This window comes from Denticeps clupeoides, chromosome 9, assembly GCF_900700375.1.
Source record: "Denticeps clupeoides chromosome 9, fDenClu1.1, whole genome shotgun sequence".
Lineage (NCBI taxonomy): Eukaryota > Metazoa > Chordata > Actinopteri > Clupeiformes > Denticipitidae > Denticeps > Denticeps clupeoides.
Window position 1 is genome coordinate 20,941,014 of NC_041715.1, and position 20,732 is coordinate 20,961,745.

General features: G+C 43.2%; 2 protein-coding genes across 6 annotated transcripts in view; both read right to left on the minus strand.

The window, feature by feature from the left end:
* Nucleotides 1–102: 102 nt before the first annotated feature.
* Nucleotides 103–12,739, minus strand: cavin2a (caveolae associated protein 2a). Of its 3 annotated transcripts, none has more exons than XM_028991726.1 (3): nt 12,060–12,739; nt 2,738–3,635; nt 103–2,556 (listed from the first exon to the last, which is right to left on the minus strand). In XM_028991726.1, exons 1-2 carry the CDS (start codon nt 12,594–12,596, stop codon nt 2,775–2,777), a joined length of 1,398 nt encoding a protein of 465 aa, XP_028847559.1. In that variant the 5' UTR covers nt 12,597–12,739; the 3' UTR covers nt 103–2,556; nt 2,738–2,774. The 3 variants fall into 3 exon arrangements, with proteins under 3 accessions (XP_028847559.1, XP_028847558.1, XP_028847556.1); XM_028991725.1 differs by having other exon boundaries at nt 103–2,569; XM_028991723.1 differs by having other exon boundaries at nt 103–3,635.
* A 2,808-nt stretch (nt 12,740–15,547) lies between these two features.
* Nucleotides 15,548–20,732, minus strand: part of tmeff2a (transmembrane protein with EGF-like and two follistatin-like domains 2a) — a 63,797-nt gene continuing 58,612 nt past the window's right edge. The window contains exons 7-10 of one of the 3 annotated variants that reach the window (XM_028991728.1): nt 20,637–20,696; nt 20,424–20,550; nt 19,577–19,735; nt 15,548–16,938 (exon numbers count right to left, since the gene is read on the minus strand). In XM_028991728.1, coding sequence (XP_028847561.1) covers nt 16,872–16,938; nt 19,577–19,735; nt 20,424–20,550; nt 20,637–20,696 — 413 coding nt within the window. In that variant the 3' untranslated portion in view covers nt 15,548–16,871. The other 2 variants (XM_028991729.1, XM_028991727.1) reach the window with 2 other exon arrangements.

Here is a 20,732-nt window from a genome sequence, read left to right on the forward strand (position 1 = left end):
TGTAAGGTAAGGTAGATGCTGGTGTCGGGTGAAGTTATAAAATGATGTCCAACAGCTTTATCTGGTTTGCTTTCTGACTGAGATCAAGACACAGAAACCATGTCTGTTGTCTGTTATAAATCCTTTATTTATATTAAAAGACTTCCAGGAAGAAAGAGCATCAGGTTCTAACAGTCAGTATTACAGTCAATCTGAATCGTGTTTTCTATGATAGTTTATCAAGATTTAATGCCTTTAAAAGTCTCCTACAAATCCAAGACTCATTTCTCAAATACCCCATCCCTTAAAACAAAAAAACATTTACAAAGCATGTGAATTTATTCTACCACAACTACACATTTTTTAGTTGACAAAAAATTACAGATTATCAAATTCAAGCCTGGCCCAATCCTAGAAGATTATACAATATGTTAATTTTAGCATGTACATCTTCATGAAAAGCCTAATAAACAGAGCCCACCATAAACACAAAAGTGAAACAAAATCTACAAATGATTATAGTTCATGCTGCTGTAAGTGTTTTGAATAATGAATTAAAATTCTGTTTCATTGTGTAAATCCCTAAAATATTTGTGATATGTAGTGCATATGGAGTTAAACATGATAGTCACCATTTTGCAAACTTTTAACAGCCTATTTCTCAAAATACTTTTGGTGCATAGACTATAGGTTACCATTCAGGTCTTATAATATTTTAAAAGCTAAATTAATTCTCCAGGATCATACTTGTATTGAAGCTGAATTAAAGGCCCTGAAGCTGAGCTGCCATTGTACAAATATATCAAATTCAAATATTAACAGGTACTGCACTGAACTGAATATGTAGACGTACCTGATCATTATAACATGTATTTATTCCTGTGGCAGATTATAGCCCGTTCCGCTGGTCCCATGCACAGGTGCAAATTACTGACACCCGAGTGAAACTGACTATTTTTACCAACTGACTCTTTAAACCCACATCTCTCCACCACAAGCGGAGGATGGAGATGAATTCACCCTTTCAGCAGGGCCGCTGGGTTCTTCACACAGAGAGATTTATGAATACACTGCAAAGGGCCCAAAACATTCTTGGCTCCAGTGGGGTCAAGCTCTGTGGAAGAAAGGAGTCTAGTTCATACACATAGAGGAGTTTGTTTTAATTTGAAGTTCGGTTGTGTTTGACTTTTTGTGACAGTAGAAGGAGGCCTGGCCAAGTGTGACTTTGCTGGTTTGGGGAACCTTTAAGGGAATGAGCAAACAAAGAAAAAAAAATGCATACAACACTACATGTGGTGAGAGTTAAAGGCATAGCCGTGGACACAAACTTTGTCTGGCAAGAAAGCTTTCCACCATCCGTCCATCCGCTTTTTTCAGTCCTTCAGTGTTCTCCCCACATGCCCAGCCCAGGAGGCATTGCACACCTGCGGCTAGTGGAGAGCTTCCATATGCAACCTTCCAATGGAAACTATGCCATCAATTTACCCATCCCCGACACTCTTGTTCTCCTGAAGGTCTGCGGAGATGGAAAAAAAAAAAACAACCTTCTGGCGAGCCATCAGTCAAAAAGAGGAATGCAGGAATCCTCTCACTTTTCAGCCTTACACATAACAAATTTCACGTTCTCCTGGTTGTCTTCTTTGTGTTTGTGCATAGAAAACCCGAACTATCTCTAGCTTGCTAGTTTTATAACTTACACTGCATGGATTGTCTGGCATAGTGATTTACTTCACAAGATGTATGGGTTCTTGTTTGTGCATCTGCATATGGGCCTTCTCATGTAGACATGCCCATTTGTGATCACAGAGGCAGTAATTAGAACATTGTTGGCTGAAGGGTCCGTTGCCATAGAGACTCGGATGTAAACATGGCTCCTCCAGTGACACAAAAACACTCCTTTATCTCACCTATCTGCTTAATTACATGAATGGCTGCAAATCCCGAGTGCAGTATTTCAGGGTTTAGGTCCTCAGTCAGTCCTGGGGTCCACATACTCTAACTCCTCATTTATCTCTCCATCCTTCCATTAGAGGAAAGTAATGGCTGTTCTGTTTTCCCACATGACTGAGGAAGGTAACTTAAGCAAGCAGATATCATTCACTAAGCTGCAAGTACGTCGTTGTCAAACACACAAGCTAAGATGTTAGCTAGTTTGAAGTGGCTAATGTGGTACCAGTGGAGGCGAGGAAGGAGTTTTCATTCCAAAGAACTGGATGAAACGCATAAAGAAGACAGGAAAACAGACAAAAAAAAAGAGCTACTTTTCTCATGTATGTCGCTCTGGATAAGAATGCCTGCCAAATGCAGTAAGTGTAATTGTAAAAAAAAAACACTCAATAACAAAGCATTAATGGTTTCCATTCCGAAGGTTTTTGTTAATGTTACTAGGGCACCATGGGGGAAATGGATTCATGGACTTTTTTTTACATATTGGCCCCATTCCTATGCAACACAAAGGACTGTAAACAGTTTTCAGGCAGACTGGGAGCAGAAGGTTGATTCGTGTAATCATAGGGCGGGGTCATCTGCTTCCAAAGTGGGTTGGATCAGGAACAGGTATTCCTGGCAGCTCTCCATCTTTAGGAAAACACTAAAGTAAGAAGTAAGAATTTCTTCATATGTTTCTGTCATATTGCTTGTCAGTGAGGCCAGATATTCTCGGGTAGTTATGGAAAGTTTGGATTAAAATGGCAGAGATCAATTTTAATTCCAAATTTTGAGATATGTGCAGGTTTTGTTACAAATTTTGAATGCTGACCTAGTCAAACCTGTGGCCTAGAAGAAGAGATGACATTCTACGAAGCTTGTTCCACAGCCACTGCTGTTGCCACGGGGGTTGTGTCTGGTTCAGTGGGGCTCAATCTCTGTTCTTCCTCTTCCTCCTCCTCGTCATCTTCCTCATCTTGTTCCGGTAGAACCTCTTCCTCAGCCAGCGTGGCAGGAGTGAGATCATTTTCTGGATCAACCTCTTCATTTACTGATGCACCACCCTCCATACTGCTTGAGCTTGAGGGGCTTTTGATGTCTTCCTTCTCAACATGTGTGTGGACTTCAGTTGTGGAAAACTCTCCATCACCTTCCCCTAATGCTGGAACCTCCACCTGAACCTCAGGTGAGGCATCTGTGTCACGCACCTTTTTGACATTGAAGGTCATGGGTGAGACACGGAAGGAGGAACTTTTAGAGGTTGGGCTTTTTGGATGGTTGGGAGTGAAACTCTTCTTTATCTTCTCACGTCTCTCTGGTGGCACAATCTTGTTGAACTTTTTCTCAATGCTCTGACGTGAGAAGGCCTTCTTCAGGCTGTCCACCTTCTTCAGGCTGGATCGCTTCAGCTTCTCGGTACGAGACCACTCAAAACGCTCTGAGTCTGCGCCTGGCAAGATGTCATCATCCTCAACATGGTGTTCAGCTCCATTCTCGCTTCGAGGGCTCGAAACTGACGCCACGGCTGCTGCTGCTGCCACTACTGATGTTTCATCATCTTCCTCATCAGAGGTGAGGCTAATCGTGTGCAGACCCTCCTCTTGAGAGCGGTTGGCATCAGTTGTTGGGGTTGGAGCCAGAATTGAGGCTTCATCTTGGCCTTCACGGTGAGACATGGAGGATGCTCCTGGGTCCTTCACCATCAGAGTAGAAGGTATCTCATTGTCCTCCTGTAATGGACAGAAGAGAATGCCGAGATGAGAGACAGTAAAGAAGCTTTTGATGTTTATATTGCAGGACGTGTGCATGTACAGTGCATCTGGAAAGTATTCACAGCGCATCACGTTTTCCACATTTTTTTATGTTATATTCATAATTCTTTGAACACCCCATAATGACAATGTGAAAAAGGTTTACTTGAGGTTTTGGCAAACTTGTTTTTTCAATTGCTAACAAGTGTTTGCACATACTTCAGATACTTGCAGTACATGAGGTAAATCAAAGTGCAACCGGTTTCAAAATACTGTCAATTGTTGGCATTACAAAAACTGCATAGATTTAGTTTCAGTTTTACAGGTAAGGGCATGCAAAACATTCAATTGACCATTTTTACACTGTAGTTCTTGGTTGGGAACTGTATGTCCGCATCTCATGTTCACATTCCAGGAAAAATTCTTGTATTGCTTACAGTGAACAAAATATTCATGAAACATACAAGAGCAAACACAAAGTACACTGAGAGGACACATAAACAGAAACAAAAAAAAAAATAAAAACAACAAAACGACTTGGGGGTTCGGCCACATGTTTTCATCACCATCACAACTGATGTCATCCAAGGCGTTGGGATTAAACCACTTGATATAATGACTCCACCCATGGCGGTCTATAACTACGATGTCCCTGCAGCCAGCATCCAGGGCATCAAGGAGTGACATCTGAGATTGTGGCTGATGCTCATAAACCTTCCACCTCCATGTAGAACAGGACCCCTCTATGGGATTGAGGAAAGGTGAATAGGGTGGAAGGAAGAGACAGACCGGTCTTGGGTGGACTTCAAGCATGTTGTGATCAGTTGAGAGTAATGGAAAATGGCGCCACCACCACAAATTCTTACACCACTACCTTGTCCTCTCCTTGGCCCTGGGCCTCTTGCTTTTCCTCTTCATCGTCCAGACATTACTTTGTCTTTTACTGCGTATGCTGTATGCTTTTACTGCGTAAGGCTGTGAATACTTATGTACTCTCAGTACATAAGTAACAACAAAAACAAAATTAGTGAAAATCTCAAGTAAACCTTTCACATTGTCATTATGAAGTGTTGTGTGTAGAATTCTGAGGGGAAAAAAAATTAATCCATTTTGGAATAAGGCTCTTGCAGGCTCACTCTACCCTGGAAGGGGGTCCCTCTCTGTATCATTCCCTCCCAAGGTTTCTTGCTTTCTTTTTTTATCGCTCCTAGAGTTTTTTTTGTGTGGAGTTTTTCCTTGTGCGCAGAAGGGCCAAGTGTGGTGGGTGTTCAACTGTAGGTCCTATCCTGTACCCATAGTAGCAGAACAGAAGCTCAATGCAATGATGCCACCCTGATACAAAGCATTTGGCTGACAGTGTTTCCATGTAGCCAGTGAGCCTGCGGCTGTGGAGTTTGTATTTCAAATCCCCATGTGAATTCACATAATTTGACTCTTTACTGTGTTTAAATGAAAACATTTCTAGTCGACATGAATTCAAAGTCTGACACCAATTCCCCCAAAAATGTGTCTATCAAGTATCTGTAATATTTAACTCTTTCCATAAACCACAGTGTAATATGAGGACAGATGATTCTATATGTCGATTTGATCACATTCTATAGATAAGATTGTCTTTGGGAAACTGGCTCTTTATATTGAACCATATTCTGATATGGCACGGACATGGACGTGTGTGCAGTCATACAATCAAGAAAATATGGGATTTTGCTCAGCCTGTACTTTTAATCTGTACAGAACCTGTAGATAACATAACATACTGGAGCATAGCCTACTGTCTCCTCAGCTATCTGTCTGATTCTTCTCTAGTTATGCAGTAGGCCAGATCCTCCAGCACCGCACATCCATACATGCCCCAAAAGCAGAGATACCAGAGGACAGGGCTGTGGAAGGCCAGAAATTCATGGAGCTATTGTTTCAGCAGGATAATGCATCCTTTCTCTCTCTCTAACACACACACACACACACACACACATTTGTTTTGGTATGGTGCATGTTCTCTTTAAATTGTCATCGGGGCGGAATGCATTAAATGAAATCTGAATATGAAGAAAGTTTTGCCGGTGTGATCATTATCCTGAAAATATGTGAGGCCCTTTTGTGTTTGTTTCTTTGTGGTCTGAATGGGCCCCAGGGCAGGGTGGATAGTGGGAGTCCCATCAGCCTGTCTGAGTGGCTGAATGACCTTCCGACCCTGAAGGCCTTATGAATTCCTTCATGAATGTGGTCACCAGGTAGAGATAAAAACTTGAGCAATACCTGCTCTTATCCCACCAGCAGCACTGGCTCCCCATCTTTCTACTTGTTCTTTTACATCAAGCAGAGACTGTTTACAGTGATTACTAATGTGTCATTTTCAGCATGGATTATTATATTTTTATTCACTGTTGCATTATGAAGATGTTGGATCTGCCCGCGTCCCAACACTCTGTTCTGTTGGTGCGTCACTAGATTTCTTGTATTGTTTTGTATATTTTACATTGTACTTTGTCACCAACATTTGGAATTTGGAAACCAAATTCCTCATTTGTTTTGACATACTGGGCCAATAAAAAATATTCTAATTCTGAGTTTTGTGACTGAACGTTTTCATGAATTTTCTTTACCTGTCAGATGGTGGCAATTCAACCAACTCTGTGCAGTTTCCACACTGTTTCGTTTTTGCCGTTACACTCTGACATAAATCTCAGAAAGCTGGAGTGGTAAACATGTGTGCAGAATGACAGAGCTGCAGAGTGATGTGCGGCACAGAAAATGGTTGCGTAAGGAATTCAAGATTCCACAGGATTTAGCTCATCAGCAAACCTTCACATTCTCAACCCGGATTCCAGCTACACACCTCATCTACAGTCAATAATGTCTTAATGTCTTCTAAATCAGATCTTCTTTTGGAATCTGTCATCTGTAATTAGCAGCAGGAAAGGTGACACCCTGACCCACCAAGACCCCCCAAACAGCAAAGCGGCCTGCAGTTTTACTTGAACAGAATAATTACAGTATTTTATAACCCCAATAATAAAAACAACATTTTGAATCATTTTTGTACTCCCTATAAACGGAACAGGGTTCCATGATCCAGGCTGGTTCTACTGTTGGCAGTGAGGAGACAGACCTCCCTTATCTGCTTTGTTCGCTGTGTAAAGGAAGAACTTTGCAGAGCCATTCGTTTCTTTTGAATAGAAATCTGTAAGCAGGATTTCTGCTCACAATTGGCTATTCAGACTCCCTTCTTTGTTGGGCTTGTCATTCTGTGAGGTTGTTGCCTTTCAGGATCCATATTTCAAATATGACAGACATGCAGGCCTCTTCATTCAGAGTAGTGAGACTCTAGGACTAGACTAGTCCAGCACAGTTCTACAGACTGACATTAATCTGAAGTAGCACCAAGGATAATCAGGACTAATCCAGCACGGGTCCACTGATTGACGTTATTCTGAAGCAGTACAAAGGATAATCAGGACTAGTCCAGCACTGTTCTACTAATTAACATTAATCTGATGTAGCACCAAGGGATACTCGGGGATAATCCAGCAAGGTTCTATTGATTGACATTATTCTAAAGCAGCACCAGGAATAATCAGGACTAGTCCAGCACTGTTCTACTGATTAAGATTATTCTAAAGCAGCACCAGGGATAATCAGGACTAGTCCAGGACGGTTCTACTGATTGTAGCACCAGTGATGATCAGGCTGGTGAGGACTACTGAATTCAAGATCTCCATAAAGAGTTTGGTGAGAGTTGATACGTAAAGGAGCTCTAGTCGTGTCTGAGCTTGTTTCTCTCCCAAGCCAGCGATCACTGGGTTAACCAGTTTCACTCCTACCCACCGGGAATTTCTGCAGGGAAGAAACGGAATCCAAGGGTGCTGGCCGACTTCCCAGGCGCTTTTTCAGCACCGCCCTCCCAGGTCTTACCAAGCACTGAAACCACGCTGCAACTGGAGAATAAATCTTGAAAATACATTTACATGTCAGGACACATCGACTCATTATGCACAGGTGTTCATTTCTTAAATGAACAGACACACACAGGTAGAGTGTAACACTATATCCTGATTACTGGAGAACACATGCACAGAGCCCCACCCACAAACCACCTTTACTTGTCTGAAATATGTGCAAATTGTGTAACAGGCTTTTTTTGGGTGTTTTTTTTTTTTTTTTTGCTTATAATTGTTGCTCTCGAGGATAGATTATCTTGGTTGAAACACTTCCAGCTTGAGCTGCTTTCACCCAGTTGGCCCAGTAAAAGTGCCACTCATCACCTGACACTGCCCTGCTGCTCCTTTTCCAAGAAGATAGTTAAGTTTCTGAGGCATCCCGGTGGTATAAGCATTACTCAGCAGATCACTGAGGCCTGGACATAAGTGGCTTTTGTTGTGGGAGAGGTCACACACTAACCTTATCTAACCATCTCCCTGCACTGCATTAACCCACACGCAACCCTGCCATTTCTTGAACATGTAATAGAACCTGGCCGGAACGCCGCCTGCTGCAGATTTGAATATTTCTGCTCTCTCTCTGGCTGCAGTCTTCTGCTTTGCAAAATGGTGGAATGTGAGTGTGTGTTAGCTGTAGTTTCTGCCAGATTCCTCTCTCTTCTGTATAATTTTCATATTTTCCTCCAGCAGTACACGTGAAATGGCGTGTTTACTGTGTCTGTTCATTTTACTGATGTCACTTGGGATCGAACCAGAAAATATGATTGGCACTAAAACTGCTGGTTGTTGGCAACAGATTTCAGTCTGCGAGGATCAGGGCAGGGCTGAAAACTGAGGATTTTTAACATCTCAAGCTGTAGGGCTGCCGGAAGGTGTGGCTCGCCTACACTGATCCAAAACAGTTATAGAACCTCCCCGCTGCCATCAGGTCCATCTGCATCCTGTTCTTTTCCGTGGAGAGCTGACAGTGAGGCTAAAATGTGACATTTGTCTGCATGTTTGCTCGGGGGGTTTGAGGTTTCACACGATACCCAACATGGTGGAGTGGAGTCAGAAGAGGATGTCTTTTTTTTCATGAATTTTGAAAATTTTATATGGTTTAAACCAGGTTTAGTTGACTGTTCTTCTGAACCCAGTGTCTGGATGATCCTCTTGCCTCCTTCTTCCTCAATCTCTCCCTTCCCCTCAGTGTCCGATCTCATCCTCTGGGAAAAATATCAAACAAATGTTCATTCCCACAGAAACGACACCAGAACTCAAAAAGAAGGGAAAGTCATCTGCCTGCTCCTTGATTACACTGACGTGTGTGTGTAGGAAGGAAGGAAATCACCCTCACACACACCCACACCCTCACTTGATTCACCCTTGGCCTGTTGAGTGTAACATCCAGAATCCAGAGCATAATGTTGGGTTGAGCTCCTGATCAGCTCCTCCGGCGCCTCAAACGCTGCACATGAATGGCTGTTGACCTTGACTTTCTCTGTTTGTGGGTCTGCTGACCACCTGGAGTTGTCACGTGATGAGTGTTTCTGTCTGTGGACCCTAATAACCCCGTCCTGCAGCCCACCAGACAACACCTGCACCAGTCACACGCTGCTCTGTAGACCAGTGGAGGAGGAGAGCTGACCCATCCTGGCATCCAGAAGAATCGAATTTACAGCAGAAAAATACAATTCTGTTGTTTTTTTTCTACTAAACTGAAGACAATGTGCAATAATGCTGCAGAAGTCATTGTCTTTTTAATAACAAGTAAATGAAGAATGTCCCATATCCCATAATGCAGTGGAAATTAACAAGTGTCATGAACTCAGAATGAGGGAAATTGTTCATTTCCACTTCATTACTTCTTAATAACTACATTATTGTAGCAACTCGTTTCATTTCCTCTGGCGGTGTAACTAGCAGTACAACTACTTTACTGATAATATTTCACATTTTAAGACAAAAAAATCCATTACTGGTCCTGTTTCTGGTATGTCCTTCAGTAGAGTTGCAGAGATTTATGAAGGTAAAGTTAAAGCTCAGAGTAAAGCTGTTACCTTTAGAACCTGGAAGAAAATTCGGTGAAAGGGTACCAAAAACCTCCCCCACCTAAATATTCACTGATTGTACACACTAGAAACACACTGAGTGAACGCTATTAAAGGTGTGTGAAGATGCATGAATTCAGTAGGAGCTCTTCTCTTGAACTGTCTGGTCTTCTCGGGAAACCTTTTGGAAGGCTCGATAATAGTTCATGTGTAGGGAATGTGAAAATGTGAGAGTAGCACACTTTAGTGTTTGTGTTGGGAAGGTATTAATGACGGCAGAGACTCGTCAGACCTGAACCTCGGAAGGCGGAGTGCCTCGGGCATGAGAGTCGAGCATCCACTCCTCTCACAAAACTGTTTTTTGTTTATGGTGTTGCCTTTGCAGGTTGTTTTCATCTTCAACTTCACCTTCACTACTCCATTTCTCTCTTCTTCATCTCCCCATCATCTGGAGCTCCAGCCCTTCTTCATCTTTCATCAAATACACTTTGGAGACATCTCACCTCCTTCATGAATCACTGCCTTCACACCAGTTTTCCTTTCACACACACGTGGTTATGGATGAGGAATTCCTCACAGAACAAACGCAGGCATCAGGACAAATACAACATTTAGGTGTATTTTGCCAGGTTCTGCTAGTCAGTAATTCATACTGGGGTCTTTGGAAGATGTTTGAAAGCCTGTAGTTGTAACCATAGAGAGGGGCGTGGTTTTAGTCCCTTCAGCAGACACATCCCCAGAATTTCCGAGCACAACACATATCTATATGGTAACATAAGCTCAAACGTTACACAGATTTGAAATATCTCGTCTCGATTGGTTAGAATGTGAAGGGTTTGCACCTGTCTGGTTCATGTAAATCCTGCCACGCCCGCCTCTGTATACTGACCCGGCTGCTTTTCCTGCTCTATTCACGCACGCCTGAGAGTTGAAGGCTTCACTACCAGAACACAGATTTCTATTGTATCTAAAGAATAGAGCCAAGCCTGTGGCGATAAAGTTATTGTGAAACAAACAGGAAAGGAACCATTGACACGCTAGGCTGCTGCAACCTCAGTGGCACTCTGGGTAATATTTAAATTTCATGCATGTATTTAAATATTTAAATTTCTCGCGTTGCCTGGTAGTGAAAATGACTATTGTGGGAAGAGTTACTGAAGCACAAACATGGCCTAACTGTTGTAATTACGGCCTCTTTATCACACTCATTAGGCCTTGTTAGAGCTTGTTTGGTGGATAGAGGCAGTGGAGCGGTGGGGACGCCTCACGGTGACTCCTGGTCGTCCCAGGCACGTACACTGTTTGGAGTGTTCTAACTCATCGTAGCATGAGGGAATTGGTCCGGAACCCCTTCCAGCCCAAAACCCCACAACAACAACAACAACGACAACAATAATGCACTTCAGCATGCACAGGGACTCCTGAACTTCAGCCCTGTCTGTTCCTCTACACTCTCCAGGAGATTTCACCAAGTACCCTGTGTTCTCCTGCATTTTGGACTCATACTCGTCCCATACAGAGGTTGTTGACTCCTGCAGGATGCCTCGTCCACATGAATATGAAATGTAATAAGTCCCTGTCTGTAATGAAAACATGATGAATACCATGCAAACATTTTAAAGTGCTGATATGAGGAACACACATTAGCGCCACGGGCTTCTGCACCTGGACTTGCCTCTGCAGGTTTAAGCCAGGATCACCTCGGTGTTTCAGCCTGCTGCCGGGCAGCTGCAGGGCAATCAGATAATACGGAGGCTAAAAGCACAGGCCCGGAATGGGAGCCGAGTCAATAAGGCCCACCCTGAAGATTAGAGCGCGAACGAGCAGAAGATACGGCCCTGCCAACACGACGCTCCCCGAAGGAGCATAAAGGCCTCACCTTGCAGCGGCACTCCCTCGCGCACTTCTCAAACCTGCGTTATTTTATTCATTCTCAGGCACTTTCCTGACATTCTGTGGAATACAGATCTGCAGGAGGTTCTAGATATCATGTTCTTCCTGTAGAATTAGGAGGAGAGAAGTAAAATACGATGATAAGTTTCGATGCTCCCCAAAGGAGCACAAAAGCCTGACCCTGCAGAGGCGCTCCCTCGCTGCACTTCTCAAACTTGCGTTATTTTATTCATTCTCAGGCACTTTCTGGAATTCAGATCTGCAGGAGGTTCTAGATATCATCTTCTTCTGGTAGAATTAGGAGGAGAGCAGTAAAATATGATGATAAAAAAAAGGTTTACTCCCATTGCAGATAATAATTTCACTACAGCGGTGAAACCGTGTTCCCATCACGCACTGTCCATGTCAGGGCATGCACACACCCACACACATTCTTCTGTCTGTCCCACACACACACACACACACACACATACACACACACACCTGACACACCCTCCCCTCTCCCTGTCTCCATCTCGCACGTTCATGCCTCTGCTCACCTGGTAGATGATGACTTTGAAGTGGTTCCTCTTCAGCAGGTGGGCGTGGTTGGCCTCCAGCCGCTTCACCTGCACCCCCTGCCGGTCCAGCCGCTCGCGCACCTCCTTGACGTGGCCGCTGGTCTTGCGTGAGCGCTCCAGCAGCTTGTTGACGCTGTTGGCCGTGTTGGCGTGGTTCTTGGCCAGACGGGTCACGTCACCCTGCACCCCACGCACCACTGCCTCCAGCTCCACCTGCTTCTTCTCCGCCCGCTGTTGGTTGTCCTGCACCGACTCCATCATGGCCACCAGCTTGTCCAGCAGAGCAACCACCGTGATGGCGCTCACCTGACCCCCACCGCTGCCTCCTGGGCTGCTGGGGCTGGTGGGGCTTTTGAGCCCCAGCCGCGAGAGGGTACCTCCAGGTGAGGATGGTGCTGAGTTGGCGCTGAAGCTGGGCACCAGCAAAGGTGGCTCCTGTGTTTCTGCGGACAAGGACAGGTTGGGAGGGAGGGTGGCAGAGGTGCGCGCCAGTGCGCGACTGGAATCTTCTCCCATCTTGGTGAAGGGAAGGTGTCTCTCTGGGGGATGGGATGATCCACAGAAGCTCTAGGTTTCACTTCTTGATGTTCCACAAATCTCAGTTGTCTCAGACTGTCACTCTGCCTCCTCTCTGCAGCGGAGTTCCCTTGCTCAATAACTTTCCCAACAGTCGACTTTAAAGGCACACACACTCACACCCACTGGGAGGAGTCTGGTTGCTGTGGCAGCAAGCCCGGCCCATTGTGGCTGGAGTAATGAGAGTAGTGCTGGTGTGTGCTGTTTACAATGGTGAGGCTCAGAGGGGGGTGTAGAAATATTTTTCTTGACATTGATGTGTTCCTGTGTGTGTTATGTTCAGCCTGTGTGTGTATGTGTGACACATAGAGAGAAAGAGAGATGGAGACCAATATATATGATATATATATTGGTCTCCATCTCTCTTTCTCTCTCTGTGTTTTGTTGATGTTTGTAGCAGCATTTATATTTTCACTGTTCCTCAGCTGGGACCTGGGGCATGAATGAATGAACTGTTGGATGTATGTGACCAAATATTAATAATGTGTGTGTGTTCCGGCACTAATCAGCATGAGTCCTGATGAGCTCATTGTTTATCTGAACTCCTCTCCATTTCACATTTGCCTGGACAGCACTGAAAAAGAGGTGTGGAAGTCAATGGAGAACATTCCCACGATCTCTCAGTCTTTCATACTCTTGCTTACACATACACACACACACACACACACACTCGCTCACACACACAACACGCGCTCTCTCTTACGCACACTACACATACTCCCCCTCTCTATCTCTATCTCACTCACACACCCTCCACATGCTCACTCTCTCACACACACTCTCTCTCTCACACACACACACACACACACACATTTTCACTTATACACTCAGTCACTCTCTCACACACAGTACACGCACACTCTTTCTCTCACACACACAACATACAAACTCTCTTTTTCTCACACACACCCCACACACTCTCTCTTAAACACTCAGTCACTCTCTCACATAACGCCTACTACCTCTCTTTCTCTCTCTCAAACACACAAACATACACACTCGCTCAATACCCCCCCCTCCCCGACAGGTGAACAGGTGTAACTACAGCATGAAAGAGGAATGAAGCCTGGGGTCAGTGTCTTCACAGCCGTTCTTTGAAAGTAAAGTGATTGTCATTGTGATACACTGCAGCACAGCACACAGTGCACACCACTAAATGTGTCCTCTGCATTTAACCCATCACCTGACCAGGAACGTACCAGGAACAGCTTAGTGTGCGTCACGTAACTACAAATCTTTCAGACCATGCCCTGCTACTTCAAAACAACTGGATACTCTGGTTGCCAGAATACATCAGCACTGTTGATCCAGAATGAAGAATTTATACACTACAGTGAAAGGGTGTGTGTCAAGATCCTGCTGTGTGCAGGAAACCGATAATAATCATACAGGTGTCACCAGAGGGAACACATCTGTAAAAGTTGACTGAAAATATCAACACAATATCAGCTCTGATTTCTCCACCAGAACATTTTGTTTTAGTAAAGGTACATTTACATTTACGGCATTTATCCAGAGCGACTTACAATCAGTAGTTACAGGGACAGTCCCCCCCTGGAGCAATTTAGGGTCCTGCTAAGGGACACAATGGTAGTAAGTGGGATTTGAACCTGGGTCTTCTGGTTCATAGGCTACCCTATGTTTAGTATCCCCTAAAAGAACCATGGAGCTTCAAGATTACCACAACAATAAAAAATAGCCACATTGGAGCTCCAGGATCTCTGTCCACCAGGCAGAACAGTGGTAGCCATGTTGGATCTGTATCCTGCAGATTTTCTGTACATGGTGCTGGTGTGTTATAAAGGAGGGTAGTCTGCCACTGCCAGTTAATCACTGGTTATTTGCCTGATGGAACAATAATGGAGAACTGAGCAGTGCACTTTGCCGTCACAGCAAATATTGACACTTTAAACAGGGTGTGAACTCCCAACCGAACACAACATGGTTTTACCTGCGCGTCTTGGATAATTCCGCACATAATTCCATGCAGGACCCTGCACCGTGCAGAAGCATAGAGCATTGTAGGGTATGTAGGTCCATGCACTTTATTGGTTTAGTGTATTATTTGCTGTCACTTTTTAAAGAAAATACACCCTACAAACAGTTTAATTTAGTTTAATTTGCTATAACTTTATTTTGCTTTAACCTTACATTATATGGCAAACATACATTTTAACACTGTAGGGTTATGCAAGCAATATGATGTTTTGATGTTATAAATCATATTTCATTGTTTGGTTTATCTGGGGCAGTCCTTCATGTGACACTTCCTGTGATGCAACATATGGGACTGAGGAGATCTAAATCATCCAGAAGGTCCATTTAGGCTGAGGAGGGGTTCATTTTATTTCCCCATTGTCTCATTTTGGGAAATCCACTTGGGGAAATTGAAATTTAAAGCCACTTTAAATTTTAGTTATGGATTTTTTGACCTATTTTATGTGCCTGGATATAAGTTTGGCCTTGTGTGGTGTTTACAGTCCCTGACAAAAGTCTTGTTGCTTGTGTACAAATTGACCTCAAGTGCTTATGAAATATATTTCTCATCAAGATTTCTTTTACAAGATGGCTCATTTTATTCCCAACAGCTTTTGTAATAATGTTTCAGTGCAAAACAAATCTGTCAAAAATAATTAATTGAGTCAATTTTTGCAAAGACATACGTGTTTTCAGCTTGTCATATGAGCTTCATCCGTGACTAATTATGGATCAATTAGGTCTGAGGTGTGTATAAAAAGAACCCCAGTACACTAGACCTTCACATCAACTGCAACTAGACCTCTGTAAACATGCCTAAGATTCAGACTAAAGAATTGATTATCAAGAGGCTGAAGACCAGATCCACTGCTTATGTGGCAGACACCTTCTATGTGTCTCAGTGTCAAGTACAGCGGATAAAAAAAAGATTTGAAGAGACTGGAGACGTTTTTGACAAGCCCAGGTCAGGCAGACCCCGCAAGACAACTCTCGAGAGGACTGAGAGGAGCTTCACGAGACCTGGTCACATGGATCTGAGGTTCACCCAGAAAACAGTGAAGTTTGGTGGCAACATCAATAGTCTGAATTTTGTCTTGCCAAAATTTGACCTTTCTGTCTTGATGAATATTTTTTTCAGTGAAACTAATTCATTTCAATGCATTAAACATCATTTGATAGGGTTTTCTAACACAAGTTGAAGCTGAGCAATAGCATCTAAGCAATAATGGTCAAAATATATTTCGTGTTAGGGGCTCGTTAAAAGGCACGTTGAACTTGGAGGAAATTGAGGGCTGCAGGGTGGCCCTGGACACTTTTATTGGTCCAAGTCTTGGGCCTATGTAAAAGTTAATTTAAATATGATGTAGCCTGGTTTCTCCAGCTTTGCCTAAATAGGATCCCATATCCAAGTTGTCTGGTGGTTCCAGCAAGAATGATGTTCAGACGTTGATGCACAGTGAGTGTCATGTGGTGCACTGTGTGTTCCTGTCTTCTCCTGCTGTGGCCTTCAGGGCCACTTTGCTGAGACAAAGAAAAATGTGTAGATGGAGAAGACCAGACAAGACAAACATTCATATAATACCCCCTGAAAGGGAGTGGGGCTCAAGCACACAGACACATCATAAGCTTCCTGCCCTTCCCTTACCCCTGGAACAGGAAGAGGGACTGAGTGGGCAGGAAGTTGGAATTATGCTAACTTCTGCTGGATGAACTGAAAAACAACTACACTGGACAGGAATGCTGGGAATTCTTCATCGTGGATCAGTCTGAACATCTCATGAAGCACCAGCATTTTTCAGCTTTGCTCTTCTGTCTCTTATGTGTTCGATTTGCAAAACAAGAATAGGTACAGATCTTCAGCTTTTTACAACTTTCCCATTTTGCTGACATATAGATAAAGGGACAATCATGATAAACTATATAATGATTTTTTTTCTGGACATTCATTTAATTTGACACATTTATACATGAACACAAATGAAATTTAATAGTAGTAGGATTGTAGGGAACTGAGGGAAACAGAGGAGATGGATGCTGCGCTACTCCGGGGCATGTTGACAGGAGGGGTTTTTTAATCATCCAGAATAAGGAAGCATGTGTGTAAGAGCTGTCAATCATGCATACAGGCATGATCCTCCTCTTTTAACTTTTTATTTATAAAAAATCATTAAAGTTCATCTTCTGGGTGTCAGAAATAACTACACACCAGCAAAAAGGGCATTATGGAAGGGTGATTATTTAGTTCCTCTTCTCCAACATACAGATAACAGGCAAGCAGTGGCTTCTTGTTTCTGGCTGGATATTTCTGTAAATGCAGAAAACAGAAAGATAAAGTATCAGACAACATGAGCCACATCTTATTTGTTAGGATATTTCCTAATAAACATTACCAATGCAAGCTTACCTTGCTAGGAAATCTTAAATTCTCAATTCAACATTATATATTCAGAATATGAATCAGTATATCATAAAAGAAATGGACACAGACGTTTGAAAAAAGGACTGACCAAGAAATTGATATATTGCCCAGTCACCGAGCACCCAACTTCATCTTCAGCTCTAATGATGTGTAGAAGACTTTTTACGAGAATTCTGTAGAATTTTTTATTGACCATTGACCCAGTCGGCAGCACTGTGTTTTATGTGATATAAATTATTTATTTACATTACAGAAAAAGACCCCATCAAGACAAAACAAATTAACTATTGGAAATATTGGCCATACATAACAAAACGTTGTCTCTAATATCACGGTGTCCTCCTGCTCCTCTACGTCCTGCGCTGCAGGGCCAAGGCATTGTGTCCTGAAGCCCCGCCCCGTCTCTGCCAGGGGCCATGCTGGCCCAGCGTCTCTTTTTGGAATGCTCGCAGGGTGGGGCCACAGCAGGCCACCCACCCGCCATTACCCACAGTTCAGTGCTCTAGGTGCTCAGATGAGGCGGGTGGAGGCGCGCATGGTGTTCTCTGAGCTGTAGTGTGCCGAGATCTGCTTCTGCCGGTGGATCCTGTTGCTGCGTGGGCACTTCCTGTGCAGACAGGAACCAGGAGTCAGGAAAAAAAATGTGCAAAATTCATCAAAACTTTAAACGCTGCCACCGTCTGGTTTCTTTCTTTAGTCCTCAAATCCAACAGATTCGGGTTCCAATTTTCTCCCTTTACTGCCCCCTGCTGCTCACTGTTGTGTTGTACAGGGAAAATGTTCAAAATGGAGGGCATTGTTTTTAATAAAGCAAGGGAGTTAGTGATATTTTGCCATATTTACACTAGAGCAAAACCAACAACAACAACAACAAAAAAAAGACCACACTTTTCTTAAAAACACATTTCTTTAAAAACATGCTTCACAGTGTATACACAATGTATAGTGAACAATATTTTTAATATTTCTAAAATAAAGAACATTTTTGGCATTAACTGTTTTTTGTAATAATATTCAAATATGGAATTTGTTTTTTTTATTATAATAATACCATAATTATAAATAAAGAGTTGATCAAGTATTTTCATTAGATATGTATATCTCATTATTTTCCAAAATGTCACTTATGCCCATATAGCCAACCCTTGAAATATTTTAATTTCACATTATGTCTCATGTGTACACAACCATAAAATGGATTTGTTGATGGGTCCATTTTAACAGCAGAATATAACACTGTGCCATCCAATGAAAATGCAAATTACTGCTTTCACCTATAAACACATGTACAAAATATGCATAATAGTGACTCTTGATGCAGGTGTCCCACTCAGCTGCAGGCTGGTTTACCACCGCGCCCTAAACACTCCACTGTCCCTCGCTCAGCTCGTTATATGACTCTTTTTAATTACTCCTGCTCACACGGTGGAGGGCTTCCAGAAACACCAGCTCCACTCATGATCAGAGATGGTGGCTGAGAGGGAGGAGGGACTGCAGAGACACTGCAGATGGTGAGAGAACATCAGCGCCTGCATGCGGACTGTGGAGCACAAATGATTTTGAGAAGCAGAGAGAGCGCTGAGCGTCCAGAGTGCACTGCTTATTTTTAGGTTTTAAATATAATTAAGTTTACAGTTGCATAGTCAGTGTAACTTTCAGATCGAACATACTTTTGAAACAGTCATACAAATCAAGCTCTGATTTGTTCTGGAACTCGTTCCGTGCTGCAGCACGTACACAATAGCAAATCAGGTTCATAGCTTTGTTCTTTCTCCTGACATCAAGAAAGCTGGGTATCATGACTGATGACCAACTATACTTCATCAGAAACATCAGACCTTTCCTCCTCTCCCTGCTCCAGGCCGTCTCCCAGTGGTCGTCTCCCAGTACTGATACAAAAAGGTCACATCACCCTGCTGTTTACAGACCTTCACTGTCTAATTATAATCACAAAAATCCTTGTCTTTAGTGTGACATGTACCCATATCCTTATCTAACTTTCTCATGCAATTTTAAATTCAAATTCAAGCCACTAATAAACACCTACAGTATTGGTGCCAATCTGAATGTCCATTATCCAGGCTTAACTTCAACCCAGACCACTGTGGTCCTCAACAGATCTTCACCTGGTGCTACACACAAGGCAATGTCAGTCTGGGTTACCAGATGGTGGAACAAGCTTCCAACTAGATACAAGCCTCACAAACTGCCACAGCTGTAGAAGAAAAGATGAACATGTTTCTGACCACTAACAAGGTAGCTAAGCTCAACTAAACTGTTTGCGGCATAAACTAACAACGCACATTTTAAACCTCAAAATGCAAGTTCTGATTGAATTACAGGATCTCCTTTATCATTAAACTGTGAGATAATCTTGTTTTTACTGCCATGATAAAATACTGTTATGCTTGTGGATGTGTAAATGGGTGTGTGTGTGTGTGTGTGTGTGTGTGTGGTATTCCGGTCCTACTGGACCATGTTGATAAGCACAGGATCTGTGTGTGTGTGTGCTGGGATCCATCACCTTGTAATACAGAGCACCACCACACAGATGATGGCCACCTGCAGAGCTCCGATGATGGAGGCGATGAGGACGTAGCGGAGCTTTCCAGATCCCGGCACCACATACAGCACATTGTACTCCTTAGTGTCACACTGGGGACCACTGAATCCAGAGTGACAGCTGGCAGACAGTAGGACAGGAACGGGGAAGAGCAATGGAACACAGAGAAAACAAGGGCCGTGAGGGGAACATGAAAGAAAAGGGAAATGCGGATGTGAGAAAAAGTGTTTGAGTACAGAATCCCAGTCTTCACTTCACTGTGTGTGTGTGTGTGTGTGTGTGTGTGTGTGTGTGTTCAGGCAGAAACATTAGCATATTACATAGAAGATGAGTCTCATTATGATGTCTGGCTCTCTGGAAAAGATACAACAGTGGATGGTCAGTAGGGGGAGCTGAAGATCCACCTCTTGACAGCAATGTCTGTGACTGTGTGTGTGTATGTACCGAGAATAGCTGTGTGTGTGTAGCTGTGTGTGTGTGCTTCTTCTTGTGTCTTCAGACTGCCTGCCTGCGACTTAGCCGCTTTCATCAGAAAGACAGAATTTTAAAGAGGGGAGGTCCAGAAAAAAACTTGTGGTTTTATTCTTATTATTCTTTTGTCATTATTATATATACCATGAGTTCATTAAAATATAGCCTGTTATTTAATCGCGATATTTTTGAGGTATTAGTGGATGTTTAAGTCATTCAGTGGTCCTTCTGTTTTTGGATGATTTATGCATTTCATTGATCCATGTAGCAGAACTAATCATCTTTGTCATTCAGTTAAAAACGATTTTATTAAGAAAAATCTTCCTCTGTGACCTACCTGCAGGACGGTGTGGAGAGCATGTTGGGGTATTCACAGTCTCCATGCACGCAGTAGTTCTTGAAGTTCTCAGGACAGGGGATGTAGAGACCTCTGGCCACCTCTCCAGCCTCCTCCACCTTCTCCTCTACAGGGCAGCAAGGAGCACAAAGATCTGAGCTACATTAGGTGTTGGAGAACATCGGTTTAAGACAGGTTCAGTCCCACACTCACCAGTGAAGTCTGTTCTGGCAAAGTGTCCATCGCCAGGTTTGGTTCCAGTGATCATGTCACCTGAGACAGACACATGATCATTAGAGCAGGTATCTG

Excerpts from the sequence above, each read along its gene's own strand:
- cavin2a (XM_028991726.1), bottom strand. The coding sequence starts at position 12,596 with ATGGGAGAAGATTCCAGTCGCGCACTGGCGCGCACCTCTGCCACCCTC. Across the intron at positions 3,636-12,059 it reads TCAAAGTCATCATCTACCAG|GAGGACAATGAGATACCTTC; the intron begins GTGAGCAGAGGC and ends TGTCCATTACAG.